Source organism: Leptopilina boulardi, unplaced genomic scaffold (assembly GCF_019393585.1).
Source record: "Leptopilina boulardi isolate dan_hultmark-lab unplaced genomic scaffold, ZJU_Lbou_2.1 LbouV2_310, whole genome shotgun sequence".
In the NCBI taxonomy this organism is placed as follows: Eukaryota; Metazoa; Arthropoda; class Insecta; order Hymenoptera; family Figitidae; genus Leptopilina; species Leptopilina boulardi.
The window spans coordinates 1,672,437-1,688,507 of record NW_026137875.1 but is presented as its reverse complement, the minus strand read 5'-3'; the positions used below and the strand labels follow the sequence as shown (position 1 = coordinate 1,688,507).

Here is a 16,071-nt window from a genome sequence, read left to right as displayed (position 1 = left end):
ATATTTTTAGTTATACAAAAAAGTACTTTAATTAATTTTTAAGAAAAAGTTAAATAATTTCATAGATGAGATAAAAATTGTTACAGACTAATAGAGAAGCTAAAAAATGTGTTAATTGAGCCAAAATTTATTTTAAAATCGAAAAATCAACGAAAATTTAAAATTTGCCATTTTATATTAACTTGTTTAGAGTTTGTTTTTAAAAAAAATAAGGATAGGAAACTTTGGATTTTTATTATATTAATTCAATTTTCTACTTAATGAATTTTTTTTTAAATATTGTTATTTTAAAACGCTAATTAATATTTATCGCACAATAAGACGTCATTTACTTGTTATTTACATTCATATTTTGTTATAAGTTTTTTTTTCAAATTTAGTACAAACACAATTTTATCTTTAAGAATAAAAATAATTTGAAACTTAAAAATTTGATCATCATTTTTTTTTTGCGATTATCGACAAAAATATGGAATGAATAAAACAAAAATTCCTTTTACCGAAAATGTTTTCTATTTAGTTTTTACAAAGAAATTTTTTTTTATTATTTTTTAAAATGATAATACTCATAAAGTAAACAATATATTTATTTATTTTAATTAAAAATACAAATTTTTTAATTTAGAAAAATCTTTTAGTAAAATCAGTAATTACTTTCAATATATTACATTGATAAAGAATTTTTTTTTTTTTTGTAAAAATGAAAATTTATTATGAAATCTTTGAATTATACAATATTTGTCTTAATAAAAATTAATAATTATGATAAGCGTATTCATAAACTAACTTAATGAGATATTGAAAATTACTGGAAGCTGCGAGATCTCCTAATTCTTGTTCGGCAAGAAGTAAATCGACCGATGGAAGAAAAGTTTCGATTTTATTACCTTTAAATAAAATTCATATTATCAATTAATTTTTTCAAGAATTGAAAAATAAAGTTAATAAATATAAATAAAATTATAAATAAAAAAATTAAAATTAAATTACATATTTAAAAAAAAAAAATTTAAAGACAGTTAAATTGGAAATAATAATGAGAAAATGTAATTAAATTTAATTTCCTTTAATTCTTACCCATAAAATGAGTGAGATCCATTAATTTAAAGAACAATGTCTCTTGTACTTGTTGCTCTGGATTTTTTGTGACAATATCCCATTTATCTCGTCGTGCAACTCGTGCCCATATTCTCAATTTTAATGATGCTTTCTCTTCTTCCTGCTCGACAAAATCTAACAAATCTAGTGCCTTCTTGAAATCATACTCATTAGAGCCATCATTTTCCTCACAAGTATATAACTAGAAAATAAAAAAATGGAGATTTTTCATAAAATTATTATTTTGAAAAAATAAAAATAAACGAAAAATTCGTTTCATTTAATTTTGGTAAAAGTCGTTGAAATACTAATTTTGAAAATTCAAGAATAAAAAATAAAAAATAAAAAAAATAAATTTCTTGTAAAAAAAAAATCTTTTAGATTTTCTTAAAAAAAATTTTTGATCACCCAATAGAAACATATAAGGGCATATCTCTAGAACCTTTAACTTTAATGTCCCTCGCATATATTTTGGTAATTTTAATAAATTTTTCGTTGGTTTTTATTGGAAATATTAATGCTTGATACAATCAATCATTTCCAAAAGATTCCACTTTAATTTATTAAATACATAAATAATTATTTCAATTTTAATACGCGATTTTTAACAATGTCTACTTGTCCTTAACCATACTTTCTGATGCTTTAAACGATATAGTTTTAGATTTAATAAAAATTACTAATTCTGAAATATTGTTTTTCAATGTTAATTAATCGGTGAACACATTTTCGCAGGGAAATTAATATTTTATTAATTGTGAAAAAATTTATAAGCTTTTAAAAGTTGTCCCTCACTTTTAATCTTTTCGACCGTAATCATCGTATTTATGATTTTTCTTTTATAAGACAAGCGGCACGTTAAAATAACTTATGGGAAATCAAAGATCAAGTTACTATAATTATTTTGAGACATAATAAATTGATGTGCTTCATGTCTTCAAAAAACTATTATAAGTTAAATAAACGAAAACACGCGTGGACAAAATTTGAAAACAACCGTAATACGAGTGATACTTCATGAAAATCATATAAAAGTATTCGAAAAGTACTTGTATATATTTTCACATGTGCCATTTAACATCCCGTGAATGTGCTTCGAGAAAAAATACTTTATTGCAAAGATAATGTAAAAATATTCATCAATTACGGTCGACCGTAATCGACCGAAATTTTTTAGAAAGAAATTGTTATGTACGAAGTTGCCGATTATAATATTTTTTATAGAAACTGTCATTAATTATTAAAACCTGAAGGTTAAGTTTTAATGTTTATTTCGAGACACAAAAATGGATCCAAAAAAATTCATTCTGAAAAAAGATAAGATGCGAGAGAAAAGAAAAATAGAAAAGGAAAAAAGAGAAAAGAAATTGGAAAGTTTACGAATATTAAATTTAAATAGAAAAAAGTCTATGAAAATCGTATGGTAAATTTTAAAAATTACAATTTTACATTTTTAAAACAATTCACTATAATAAAAATCTATTTTAAAATGTAATGTAAATATTCAAATAAAAAATTTATATATCTAGTTAATTTTTGACACATGCTTTTATACCCAGTGCATTATTTCAGTATTTTATTATTCATATAAATATTAAAAATATTAAACGAATTTTATTGCTTTTTAAAATTATAACCCCTTAGAAAATTCCCTTCAACTGTTTTTTATTCTAAAAAGCAAACACCTGTTGAATATTTTTTTGTTACAGGTTAAAAATAATTCTCAATTTTAAATATTTATAACTTTTTGAAGACAACTTGTTTTATCTGTCCACTTGTATAATTGGAAAGCTTAGTTCTTGAAGTTTATGTAGACAGAGTTTCAATACTGTGCTCAAAAAAAAAAAAAATTTTTTTCTTATTGAAAAGTTAAAGGTTTCAAAGATATGCCCATAAAAAAAATAATTCTTGCAAAATATCGTAATTTAAAAAAAAATTTATCAACGACTTTGATAGAAATATAATGAAATTACTTTTTTAAAAAAAAAATATTACTCACAATAATAAGCTCAGTTGGCGTGAGTACTCGAAGTTTATCAATATCGTATCCATAGGTAGCAAGCACCTCAGCAGGTAAATCTTCCTGATGAGCAATTAGAGAGAGTTCTCTATTTATTCTATTGGTACAATCCTTTATTTCATTCTCAGGTTCATTAGATGCCAATAAAGCAAGTTTTGAAAGCGATAACATCGTCTGAAATAGTAAATTTTTATAAAATTTCCAAAGAAATTCTAATTTATTTTATTTTTTTTTTAATGTTCAAGTACTAATATTAAATTAATAAGTTTCTCGAAATTTGTTTTATTTGAAAATTTTAGTATTTAAATTCTTTATTATCATAAATCTTTTTATGCTTGATTTTATTAAATAATTTTTACTTATCGGTTAAATATTCATAATAAAGAAAAAAAAAATCGTATTTAAAACTAGATATCATTAATTTTTGTTCTCTAAATTAAAATGTTGATTAAGTATATTTTTGTATGAATTACTTTTTTCCTGGTAACAAGTTCATTTTCTTGAGTGGCTAATGAATGAAGTGTATTTGCAGCAAGACGTAATTCGTCAGTTAATGCTGTTTGCACCCAAGATATTGAGGGATGTTCAGATAATCTTTCTGTTAATTCAGGAGCCCCACCTCGTCTACATCGTTCAATTAATTGACCTTGTCGTCCGTCTTTTACATACCTAAATAATTATTGTTCATTTCATTTTTTTTTTTTAAATTTGGATTTTATTTTCCATTATTTTATTCTGCTTTCATTGTTATCAATTATTATGTATTATTATAATATTTTTTCATTAATAATGATAATATTATTAATGTGCGATTCCAAGTGAGATTTTGACTTTTTCGGAGTAGGTTAACCGATTGCAATGAAACTTTGGAATTTTGTTATATATAGTAAGACTAATCTTTAACGTAAATTTCAGCCTAAAATATTTGTTAGTTTACGAGATTTGCAATAATAACAAAAAATTTAAAACTGCTATATCTTCCGTTCTAATAAACGGATTGAGGTCTACTTTTTTTTAAAATGTCAAGGAAAATGAGAGGAATAAATCTCTTTCAGAACATTTTTTTATAATTTTACAACTAAAAAAATTATTAAATAATAATTGAATAACTTTCGCGCGACTAACTAAAATTCAATCACTTAAACGCTAAAATGATCTTACCTGTGTTTTCTTTAATGTTCCAAAGGATTTTTATTGTAAATGTAAGTTTAACTTAAGAAATTTTATTAATTTATTAGTATAAACAATTGAGATTTCTGCTAGTTGACGTGCAGACGACATTGCGCACGCAGCATTCTCACATAGCCAACTGACGTGATTCGTGGACTAAATTGGCTATGTGAGAATGCTGCGTGCGCAATGTCGTCTGCACGTCAACTAGCAGAAATCTCAATTGTTTATACTAATAAATTAATAAAATTTCTTAAGTTAAACTTACATTTACAATAAAAATCCTTTGGAACATTAAAGAAAACACAGGTAAGATCATTTTAGCGTTTAAGTGATTGAATTTTAGTTAGTCGCGCGAAAGTTATTCAATTATTATTTAATAATTTTTTTAGTTGTAAAATTATAAAAAAATGTTCTGAAAGAGATTTATTCCTCTCATTTTCCTTGACATTTTAAAAAAAAGTAGACCTCAATCCGTTTATTAGAACGGAAGATATAGCAGTTTTAAATTTTTTGTTATTATTGCAAATCTCGTAAACTAACAAATATTTTAGGCTGAAATTTACGTTAAAGATTAGTCTTACTATATATAACAAAATTCCAAAGTTTCATTGCAATCGGTTAACCTACTCCGAAAAAGTCAAAATCTCACTTGGAATCGCACTAATTATTTTAAAATTAACTTATAAATTATTTTTTATGCAATAAGAATAATTTTATAAATTCTGATAAAAAATGTATACTTTATAAAGATAGTCGATTTCTTTTGATGTAAGAAATACAATTTTTGTCAAGAATTTATTAAAATTTCAAAATAAAAAAAAAAGGTTTCTAAAAAAAAAAATAAGGAATTGAATTCAAAATAATGATATTTTTTAGATATTAACGATGAGAATAGGCGAATAATAAATTAGTAGTAAAAATTACCATTAAAATTTTTGAAAGACTCACCAAGAGAAGAGGAATCCCACAAAATCATGTGAAGCAAATCTCTCCATATAATTATCTAAACGAGTTTTATTATTCGTTAGTTCGCAAATTTGAACCAAAGCTGCAAAATCGTAATATTTTTCAGCAAGCATCGCCGCATTTTCATATTGTTCTTCTTTAACTGCAAAAGATAAATATTTTATTTAAAATTAAAAAATTTATTTAAACATTAAGTATTTATTATTTATTAATAATAATCATTAAATATTTATCAATTTTTCTGTTATTTTTTTTTATTTTAAAAAGTTTATTCTTAATTATTTCAGAATTTCTACAATTTTTTTTTCTGCAAAATAACAATTCAATTAAATGAAAAATCAATCAAAAGTAAGGTTAATTGCAAATTCTGTTAAATATGTACAAATTTGGTTACATTAAAATTTTTTTTTAAAGAAAATTTTGTCAAACTTTGTTAAATAAAAATTTATTTAAAAATCAAAGGAAAATTTGATGAAAAGCAAATTTTGTTAAACAATTTTATTAATTAAATAAAAAAAAAAATTAAAATTAAGACAAACGAAAATTTTTTAATTAAAATTTGGTCTAATGCAAATTTGTTTAATTAAAAATTCAGTCAAATAACAATTTAATTAAATAATAATTCGGATAATAATAAATTTGTACCATAAAGCAAAGAAATTGAATTAAAATAAATTTCTCTAATCTTTAAAAACTTATGTTTATTTTTATTAATTTTAAATAGAATATTAAAAAAAAAAAAATTTTTATATTTTCATTGCGTTTTTTAAAACTGATTTTCAAAATGAAAAAGAAAATAATTACCAAGCGGTTGAATTAAATTGGTTCGCTCTGTCTCGTATTGTTTAAGTAAAATTTCAAATTTCTCAGTTCCACGAATACTCTCTAAATGACATTTTCGTCCATCGAGTATTAAATCAATGAGGCTGACTAGTTGTTCATATAATACATTTCTTAATGATGAATCATTGGTTCCAACAACACCGTGTTTTAGTGTTAATGATTGCTGAAAAAAAAATAATTTTAATAAATTAATTTTCATCTAATACTTTGGTCTTTTTCATAAAATAATTAATTATTTGATCTATATATATTTTTTTTTTTGAAATGAAGGTCAATGAAGGTAAAAATATAAAATTTTATTAAATAATAAAATTGTCAAAAATGATTAGTATATCAAAAATTATTATTACGAAATATAAGATTCGTAATTTTTAAAATTTTGTAAAAAAAAAGTCCGCAACGACTTTAGTGTGAAATAGAATAAATTAACCTTTTTTTTTTCATTGAAAAGTTGAAAGTTCCATATATATATGCAATTATTTAATTCATTAAAAAATGATAATCCATTTGTTTTACGAACCATTGTGTTGAGACAAGTTTTTAAACTGTGTTTTCCTGTAGCAGCCGTCCATGGAAGATATTCGGCAATTCCACTTGAACATCGTGAAGGTGCAAATCTCTCTGCATTGTACTGTCTATATTTTACAACTTCGTGCAATATACTCTAATGAAAATAATTATATATTTCAAGAAATTAATTTCAAATGAACGTAATATTTCTTTAAAGAGACAATTACTTGTTAGCAAAAATAAAGAAAAAAGAAGTTAAAATAAAAACAAGTTCTTACCAAAAGAATGGAATTAATGTGCATTATATACTGAGCAATTTGAAGTGTTGGCCTTTCTGATTGTGTCACTTCAACTGCACTTTCTACCAAATTTGGCAAAAATCTATGAACAGTGCTCACTTCTCGATAGAAAATATCATGCGAGCTAAGTTCATCCGAAACGTATGCTTCTGGCTTTAAAGTTTTTTCTATTATTGCATCGACAATGTCTGCGAATCTAAATGATTTTTTTTTTAAATTAATTTCTTTTTTTTTAAATTTAATTTATTAATTTTCAAAAATTTTGAAATAATTCTTTACTCACTTCTGTTGAATATTATAAATTGATAGAGATGCGACAATTTTCTCAGCGTACTCAGCTAAAACGAATGATGTCGACATAATTATTCCTCTATATGAAACAGCGCAGAACTAAAAACAAAAAAAAAAAAAAATTATCAATTTCTATTTATTTCAAAACTGTAAAATTTTACATTTTAACAAATTATTTGAATATTTTCAAAAATTCTCATGAATTATTATTTATTTAAAAGTTTATTTTTACTAGATTCTTATAATAATTGTTTATTTCGAATTTAATAAGAAAAAAAAAAAAACTGTTTACAATATTGTAGAAAAAGTGTATTTTTTAATCACTTACTCTATCCCATAATCCGTATTCTTTTAAAAATGTTATAAATAGATCTAAAGCTTTTTGTTTCGCTTCCAATTGATGAGGTATGTGCATTGATGTAACGGAATTTAACGTCATTGCTGCAAATTAATATAATTTAATTACAAATAATTAATTATAATTCTATAAATTATACAATAAATGTAATTATATTTCACAGTTAATGAATTTAATTTTTAAAAGTTTAAAGAGAAAAAAATTTAATCTAATTGCCATAAATTAGAAGAAAAAAAAAACAAAATTATAACTTACATAAATCACGATGATTGGTCCATCGAGGATCATTTGCAGGATAATCGTCAATTAAATCCTTTGCCACTTTTAAAATAAGAGTATCAAGATTCGCATCAATATCCATAACTGGTTCTTCTTGTAATGGAAATAGTTGAGAAAGAATTTCCTCGCATTGTGCCTAAAAATATTGTACATATTTTGAAAATTAATACATATTAAAAAAAAATTAATTTCATTTAATTGAAAATTTAAACAATACAAAAATAGTAACAAAAAATAAAATTAAAATATTTTCAGGCCTCGGATCGACTTTAAGGCGCAAAAAAAGTCGTTTTAGTCGATTTTTTTTTATTTTGATTAGTTAATAAGGTATTTTACTTTAAATAACTAATGTTATTAGATATTAAATCCATTTTATTAATTCCTTAATAAGAATAATTCTATAGGAATATTATCAAGAAAATTTATTTCGAATATTTCAGAATCGAAAACGTAAATTTAAAAATTTTTTAATTAAGTAGGACAAATTTCTAATAAAAATTCTGACAACAATTCAGTTTTAGAGTTTTTATTTGAAACTTTTTTTTAAATAATTGAATTTTTAAAGAAATATTAAAATAATAAATCATTAAAAATAATTGAATTTTTGAAGAGTTATAGTTTGAAATTCATTTTTTTATTCATTCATTTTCTTTTATAGTTGTTATTTCTGTTTTGTTACCTTGTTTTGACGTAAGCGAAGAAGAAATGCAGCTCGTAATTGTGCACAAGGATCTGATCTACAAAACATTTCTTGTAATTCCTCATTCCTTGTTATCGTATAAAAATTTTCACCAGCCATACTTGCGTTACAACTGTAATCAACACTTGCACTAACATCCGAATAACTTCTGCACAAAGGAAAAATGGAAAAATGTCGATTAAACAGAATTATGTAAAATGCATAGCAAAAATAAAAAAAAAAAAAAATTTGTTAAATTAAGTGACTAAAAGAAAATAAATAAGTATTTAAAAAACTAATGAAAAAACAAAATACAATTGAACAAAATGAAATAAGCAAAATACTACTTTAAAAAAATTATAAAAATGAAAAACTAATTCAATAAATTCAAGACTATAAAAAATATAAATATTTGATAATTTAATGGAAATTTACTAATAATAAATTAACTTAATTAAATTCAATAATAATAATTATTATAATATATCAATAATAAATCAAGTATTTTTGAGTTTTTACTTGAAATTTTTTTAAATAATTAAATTTTTTTTTAGAAAATATTAAAATTATTAAAAATAATTGAATTTCGTAAGAATTATAGTTGAAATTATTAAATTTCAAAAAGTTTTAGATGGGAAATTTTAGAAATAATTAAATTTTTAAAGATTTAAAATTTAAATTTTTGAAAATAATTGAATTTCAAGTGAATTTTGAATTGAAATTTTTAGGTAATTTTATTTTCTGAATTTTTTTTTTAATTTTAAACAATTATTGAATTTTATAAAATTTTTTTTGAAAAATAGTTTAAAATAATAATTGAATTTGGAAAAAAATTTCATTAAAATTATTTTAAAATTAAATTGAATTATTTAACTTACGCATTGAAATCCTGAGTTGTAAAATCATTTGGTATAATTGAAACAAGTCCAAGATTTCTAGTGAACAAAACGGGAGTTCCCGAACATAAAGCACCACCGAGAATGCTATCTTCACCACCTCTCACGATATCTACTTTATCCTGTTCATGTTCAACGAGTGCTGAAAAAACAAAAAATATAAAAATTTCTCAATAAACTAATTTTAAATTTAAAGGATAAATTTCAACTAAAAACTCACTGTTTATTATAATAACATTGTGCTCATTATAAATTATCGCCTCCCATCCAGAGAGAATGAAACGATAAGACAAAACAATATCCAAACAAACTGGATTCTCGTTATAAATAAAATAACCAAGTTTCACTGGCATAAACCATTTGAATGCATTTCCCAATGTTGTTCCATTCAGAGGAACAAAACCTAAAAAATAAATTTTTATTTAACTTTAATTTCACTATTTAGAATTTAAAAATATTTTACGTTATCAAAATAAAAAAAAAAGTATATTCAACCATTTTAGAAATTTTATATGTAGAATTGTCAATTATTATGATAAAATATCCAATAAAAATTAATGTAGGTTTATTTATATATTTAAAAAAAAAAATTGAATACTATTTTACCGATAGCAAAATGAACCTTTGTAGAAACTTCTGGACTGTGAGCAGCCACAAATAAAACAATTCCTTCTTCGTAAGGTTGCATATCAATTAGCCACGTATCCATATTCTGAGGACTGCAAGCACTTGATTCCTAAAAATTTCACAAAAATCAATAAATCCAAATGAAAATTAATTTAAAAATTAATTTGTAATTTAATCTTCAAAACGTACCCAAATTCTTCGTTGAAATGCTTGTGATACAATTTGACCAACATCCTCCTCAAATTCCATTTTTTCTTGTTCACCTTGTGGAAAGGACCAATACTGTAAAGAAGTGCCGGCGAGGATTAAAACCCTCGAACCTTTGTCAGTAAAATTTGTGCAAACAACCTTGACTAATTTCTGAAATTAAAAAGCAGAAAAATTAATAATAATAAAAGTAAATTCAGAAGAAATTAATAACGTTAATATCAATCCAAGTTTCCAGAAAAGATAAATAAGAAATTTTTCATTAAAAATTACCGTTTCTGTAACTGGAGATTGTGGAATTGCTCCGAAAATAAGTGATGACATTCTTCGGCCAATTCCACCAAGCCATCCTTGACTTGTACGTAGAACTCGACATGAAATTGTATTTTTTCCATTAACAAATTGTGGCTGAAGAAGAGCAACAGTGCAAGTTGTCGTTGCAAGAATACAGCCATGACCTGGAACATGTGTCAAACAATCGACTTCTTGACCAGCAAGTTCAGCACTTGTTTCCACTGAGGAACCCTCGTGAGATACACTTGTCCAAAATCTGACAACTCCTTCTGGAGAAACTGCCATACAACTCGGAACCTAAACAAAATATATTTATTAAAAAAAATTTCTTTCTAAAATCAAAGGTTGCCACGAGAAAAAATTTTTTTATTTCCCTGACATAAACATTTTTTTTTTTTTTTTATTTTTAATGAATTATAATCGAAATTTAAAAATTTGCAAGCCTTGGATCGACTTTAAGGCACAAAAAAAAGTCGATTAATATTCCAAAAAAAATTTCGAGAAAGTAAATTTTTGTTATTTCAACAAAATTTAATTGGTTAATGAATATTTTACTTTAAATAACTAATGTTATTAGATATTAAATTTATTTTATTAATTCTGTAATGAGAATAATTCTATAAAAATATTATCATGGAAATTTATTACGAATATTTTAGAATCAAACTAATTGCAGAGCTAATTGTAAGACAAATTTCTAAAAAAAAAATTATTAAAATTCCATTTTTATAATTTTATAAAGACTTATTTAAGCAATTTATTCGAATTAAAAATCAAGTTTTACAGATTTTTAAATAAAATTTTTTTAAATAATAATTTTGGAAGAGTTAAAGTTGAAATTTTTGGAAATAATTGAATTTCAAAAAGATTTTTGTTAATTTTCAGACAATAATTAAATTTTACAGAACTAAAAATAATTTATCAAATAATTTTAGATAACATTTTTTAAAAATAATAGAATTTTTAAAGATTTACAATTTAGATTTTTAATTAAAAATTTTTGAAGAATTTAATTTTTTTATAATGTTTTAAAATCTGCTTTTAAGCAATTTACTCGAATTAAAATTTTTTGCCATAGTTTTTAATTTTGGTGGTCAAAAAAAAAATTCCAGCAATTAATACTTAATTAAGTTTTACAGATATTTAAATAAAATTTTTTTTTTTAATAATAATAATTTTGGAAGAGTTAAAGTAGAAATTTTTTAGAAATAATTGAATTTCAAAATATTTTGTTAATTTTCAGATAATAATTAAATTTACAGAACTAAAATTAATTTATCAAATAAGTTTGATTTTTGAAATTGATTCAACTTTAAGTTATTTTTAATTTTAAATTTTTGATGATTTCACTAAAAAATTTATTAGAAATTTGCAGACAAAAATACAATAATTTGAAAACTTTTTAAGTTTAAATGGTTTTAGATAGTTGAATTTTCGAAGAATATTATAAAAATCATTAAAAATAATTGAATTTCAGGAGAGTTATAATTGAAATTATTAAATTTCCAAAAATTTTAGATGGAAAATTTTATTAATTAATATTATTAAATTTTAGTAGCTTTTAAATTAAAATTTTTGAAAATAATTGAATTTCAAAAGATTGTGTTAAATTTCAGACAATAATTATAATAAGAGAAATTTTTAATGATTTCGGTTGATGATGATTTATTAGAAATCACATAAAAAAATTGAATTCCAAAAGTTTTTAATTGAAAAATACTTTCAGACAATTGAATTTTTGAAGTATATTATAAAAATCATTAAAAATAATTGAAATTTTCGCAATAATAATTAAATTTGAAATGATTGTGAATTAAACATTTTTGGTAATTTTATTTTCTAATTTTTTTTAAATTATAAACAATTATTAAATTTTATAAAAATTTTAATTAAAAAATAGTTTAAGATAATTGAATTTGTGATAATGTATGTGAGGAATTTTAGTTAAAAATTTGTTAAATAAAAGAAGATCTGAAGAAGACCTACAGTGTATACTAGAAAACGTATTTTGTTTAAACGTTTTTTTTTAAAGAAATTTAAAAAAAAAGTCGAAAAAGTCGCATTTTATTAACATAAGTTAAAAAAAAGTCGTATAATCCAAGGAATGAATTTAAAGTTAGAAAAACGTGTTTTTCTACTTTTTTCAGTGTTTTCACTAGAAGCAAAAATTGTGATAACTTTTTACGCATACAGAAAGTATATAATTAAATTTTACAGTAAATTTTGGTTTTTAAGAAAATAAAACTCATTTAAAAAAGAATTATTTTATGCAGAAATTTTTGATAATAACAATAATTATGTTGTATAATAGTTTTGATTTAATGAAAATTAGAAAGAATAAAGTTTTTATAAAAATATAATTTTTAATCATTTTATATTTTGCGAATTTGTGAATTCTTGAAAAGCATAAATTCTTGGACTTAGTTTTTAATTGAAAAATTTGATAATAATATTATGTTTTTTATTATTAAATTTATCGTTTAAATATTTATTAAAAAAAAAAAAACAAATAATTTACGAGAAAAAATTTAGCTACGCCATTTCTTTTCAAAATTATAATTTCTTTTCTAATTTATGCTAGTTTTAACTTGTGCTGCAAAAACTTTTTTGAAAAAATAATACTTGGAACTCAAAATTGAAAAAAAAACACACATTTTGAAGCAGACAAATGACACTTATATATGTCATTAAAAATAAACAATTGTGAAAGACCAGAACAAAAAAAAATTCGTACAATACTTATTAATTAATTATAATATATAATAAAAAAAAAATAAAAATATATAATAAAAATAATTATTAAAATTAATTCAATTTTTAAATTCAATAAAACATTTTTTTTTTCCAAAAATATTCAGAAATTATTATTTATCAAAAAAGAAATTTTGTGCTAAATTCTACAAGCATAATTAAGCATGAAATTTGTTTTTAAAAATAATAATTTTCGAATGTTTTTGGAGTAAAAAATAGATTTTTGAATTTAAATTTGAATTAGGTAGTTTGAATAAATTTCTCAGCTTAAAAATGCTTTTTTTGAAATTTCAGTCCTAATTATTATTTTTTTCAACAAATTTTTACAGTAAAAATTAGCACAAAACGGTAAAAAAATTATTCGGATTTTTTTTTTTAAATAATTTTTATAATTGGGCATATCTTTGAAACCTTTAACTTTTCAATAAGAAAAAAATTTTTTTTTTTTTGAGCACAGTATTGAAACTCTGTCTACATAAACTTCAAGAACTAAGCTTTCCAATTATACAAGTGGACAGATAAAACAAGTTGTCTTCAAAAAGTTATAAATATTTAAAATTGAGAATTATTTTTAACCTGTAACAAAAAAATATTCAACAGGTGTTTGCTTTTTAGGATAAAAAACAGTTGAAGGGAATTTTCTAAGGGGTTATAATTTTAAAAAGCAATAAAATTCGTTTAATATTTTCAATATTTATATGAATAATAAAATACTGAAATAATGCACTGGGTATAAAAGCATGTGTCAAAAATTAACTAGATATATAAATTTTTTATTTGAATATTTACATTACATTTTAAAATAGATTTTTATTATAGTGAATTGTTTTAAAAATGTAAAATTGTAATTTTTAAAATTTACCATACGATTTTCATAGACTTTTTTCTATTTAAATTTAATATTCGTAAACTTTCCAATTTCTTTTCTCTTTTTTCCTTTTCTATTTTTCTTTTCTCTCGCATCTTATCTTTTTTCAGAATGAATTTTTTTGGATCCATTTTTGTGTCTCGAAATAAACATTAAAACTTAACCTTCAGGTTTTAATAATTAATGACAGTTTCTATAAAAAAAATTATAATCGGCAACTTCGTACATAACAATTTCTTTCTAAAAAATTTCGGTCGATTACGGTCGACCGTAATTGATGAATATTTTTACATTATCTTTGCAATAAAGTATTTTTTCTCGAAGCACATTCACGGGATGTTAAATGGCACATGTGAAAATATATACAAGTACTTTTCGAATACTTTTATATGATTTTCATGAAGTATCACTCGTATTACGGTTGTTTTCAAATTTTGTCCTCGCGTGTTTTCGTTTATTTAACTTATAATAGTTTTTTGAAGACATGAAGCACTTTAATTTATAATGTCTCAAAATAATTATAGTAACTTGATCTTTGATTTCCCATAAGTTATTTTAACGTGCCGCTTGTCTTATAAAAGAAAAATCATTAATACGATGATTACGGTTGAAAAGGTTAAAAGTGAGGGACAACTTTTAAAAGCTTATAAATTTTTTCACAATTAATAAAATATTAATTTCCCTGCGAAAATGTGTTCACCGATTAATTAACATTGAAAAACAATATTTCAGAATTAGTAATTTTTATTAAATCTAAAACTATATCGTTTAAAGCATCAGAAAGTATGGTTAAGGACAAGTAGACATTGTTAAAAATCGCGTATTAAAATTGAAATAATTATTTATGTATTTAATAAATTAAAGTGGAATCTTTTGGAAATGATTGATTGTATCAAGCATTAATATTTCCAACAAAAACCAACGAAAAATTTATTAAAATTACCAAAATATATGCGAGGGACATTAAAGTTAAAGGTTCTAGAAATATGCCCAATTATTAATTCTAAATAAAAAGAATAATTCAAACCTGATGTCCTTGTGGTAGCCAAACTGCAATACATTCTGCTTTGTGAGCAAGATCACTTTGTGGCAAAAGAAGTTCGCGACATTGACTTTTGAATGTTCGCCTTTGTTTGACATCGTGAATTGTTGTTTTACATTGCCATACAAGTAAACGTCGTCCACAAACAAGCCAAACCCATCCGTCAACTGAAATTCCAACACTGACAGCGGCATTTCGATCAACAAATGTCAATGCCTCAGTCACCAAAACCGGCAAAGATGATCCAAAATTTTCCACTATATGACCAGCCGTTCGACAAATAATTTGTGTCGATTGATTTGAACGTCCTGATACACTCAAAGTTCTAAAAATACAATATTAGAATAACTTAACAGTTATACAAAAACAATCACAAAATTTCCGCATTCGATAACATAACCTAAAATTTAATAACAATAAAGAATCCATATATACTATAGCGATTGAAATTGTTTAAAACAATAAGTTCCATTATTCTAACAAATCTCTATTCTTTGTTTTTAAATAATAAATTCGTTTTTTTTTTAACTTACGAACTATTCCTTTTTAAAGATTGTACCATTGGCACTCGTTTCCTTGGCGAATTAAAACTTTTACCAATTAAACCTCCAATACTTTTGCGATCCATTTTCACTATTTAACTGAAATCCTAACTAATTTATTCACAATATTTTCAAAAAAAAAACTATAAACAATTAATTAATACAAATATATCAAAATACGTAATTACCGGACTGAAGCTTTTAAAGGTTATGTTTGCACGATGACGGCAAAATACCCGCCTTTTAAATTTTTAAACAGATTATATTCTGCGCATGTGTCAATTTGGTCAATATTTTTCAATTGGTCGAAATAAAGTGCGCGTATATT

General features: G+C 22.7%; 1 protein-coding gene across 1 annotated transcript; it reads right to left on the bottom strand.

Moving 5' to 3' along the window:
* Positions 1-571: 571 nt before the first annotated feature.
* Positions 572-15,972, bottom strand: LOC127283627 (nuclear pore complex protein Nup133). The gene is made up of 19 exons (XM_051308618.1): positions 15,735-15,972; positions 15,187-15,526; positions 10,520-10,837; positions 10,229-10,399; positions 10,019-10,148; positions 9,633-9,815; positions 9,395-9,554; positions 8,517-8,685; positions 7,814-7,973; positions 7,529-7,641; positions 7,193-7,299; positions 6,889-7,105; positions 6,621-6,764; positions 6,062-6,263; positions 5,240-5,399; positions 3,592-3,787; positions 3,098-3,292; positions 1,078-1,300; positions 572-887 (listed from the first exon to the last, which is right to left on the bottom strand). Exons 1-19 carry the CDS (start codon positions 15,827-15,829, stop codon positions 754-756), a joined length of 3,417 nt encoding a protein of 1,138 aa, XP_051164575.1. The 5' UTR covers positions 15,830-15,972; the 3' UTR covers positions 572-753.
* Between the last annotated feature and the right edge of the window lie 99 nt (positions 15,973-16,071).

What these genes read in the sequence shown, in the direction of transcription:
- LOC127283627 (XM_051308618.1), bottom strand. Translation starts at nt 15,829, where the DNA reads ATGGATCGCAAAAGTATTGGAGGTTTAATTGGTAAAAGTTTTAATTCG. An exon ending in CATTTCAACGAAGAATTTGG is followed by an intron (nt 10,149 to 10,228) that starts GTACGTTTTGAA and finishes TGAAATTTTTAG; the next exon opens with GAATCAAGTGCTTGCAGTCC. An exon ending in GACCAATCATCGTGATTTAT is followed by an intron (nt 7,642 to 7,813) that starts GTAAGTTATAAT and finishes ATTAATTTGCAG; the next exon opens with CAATGACGTTAAATTCCGTT.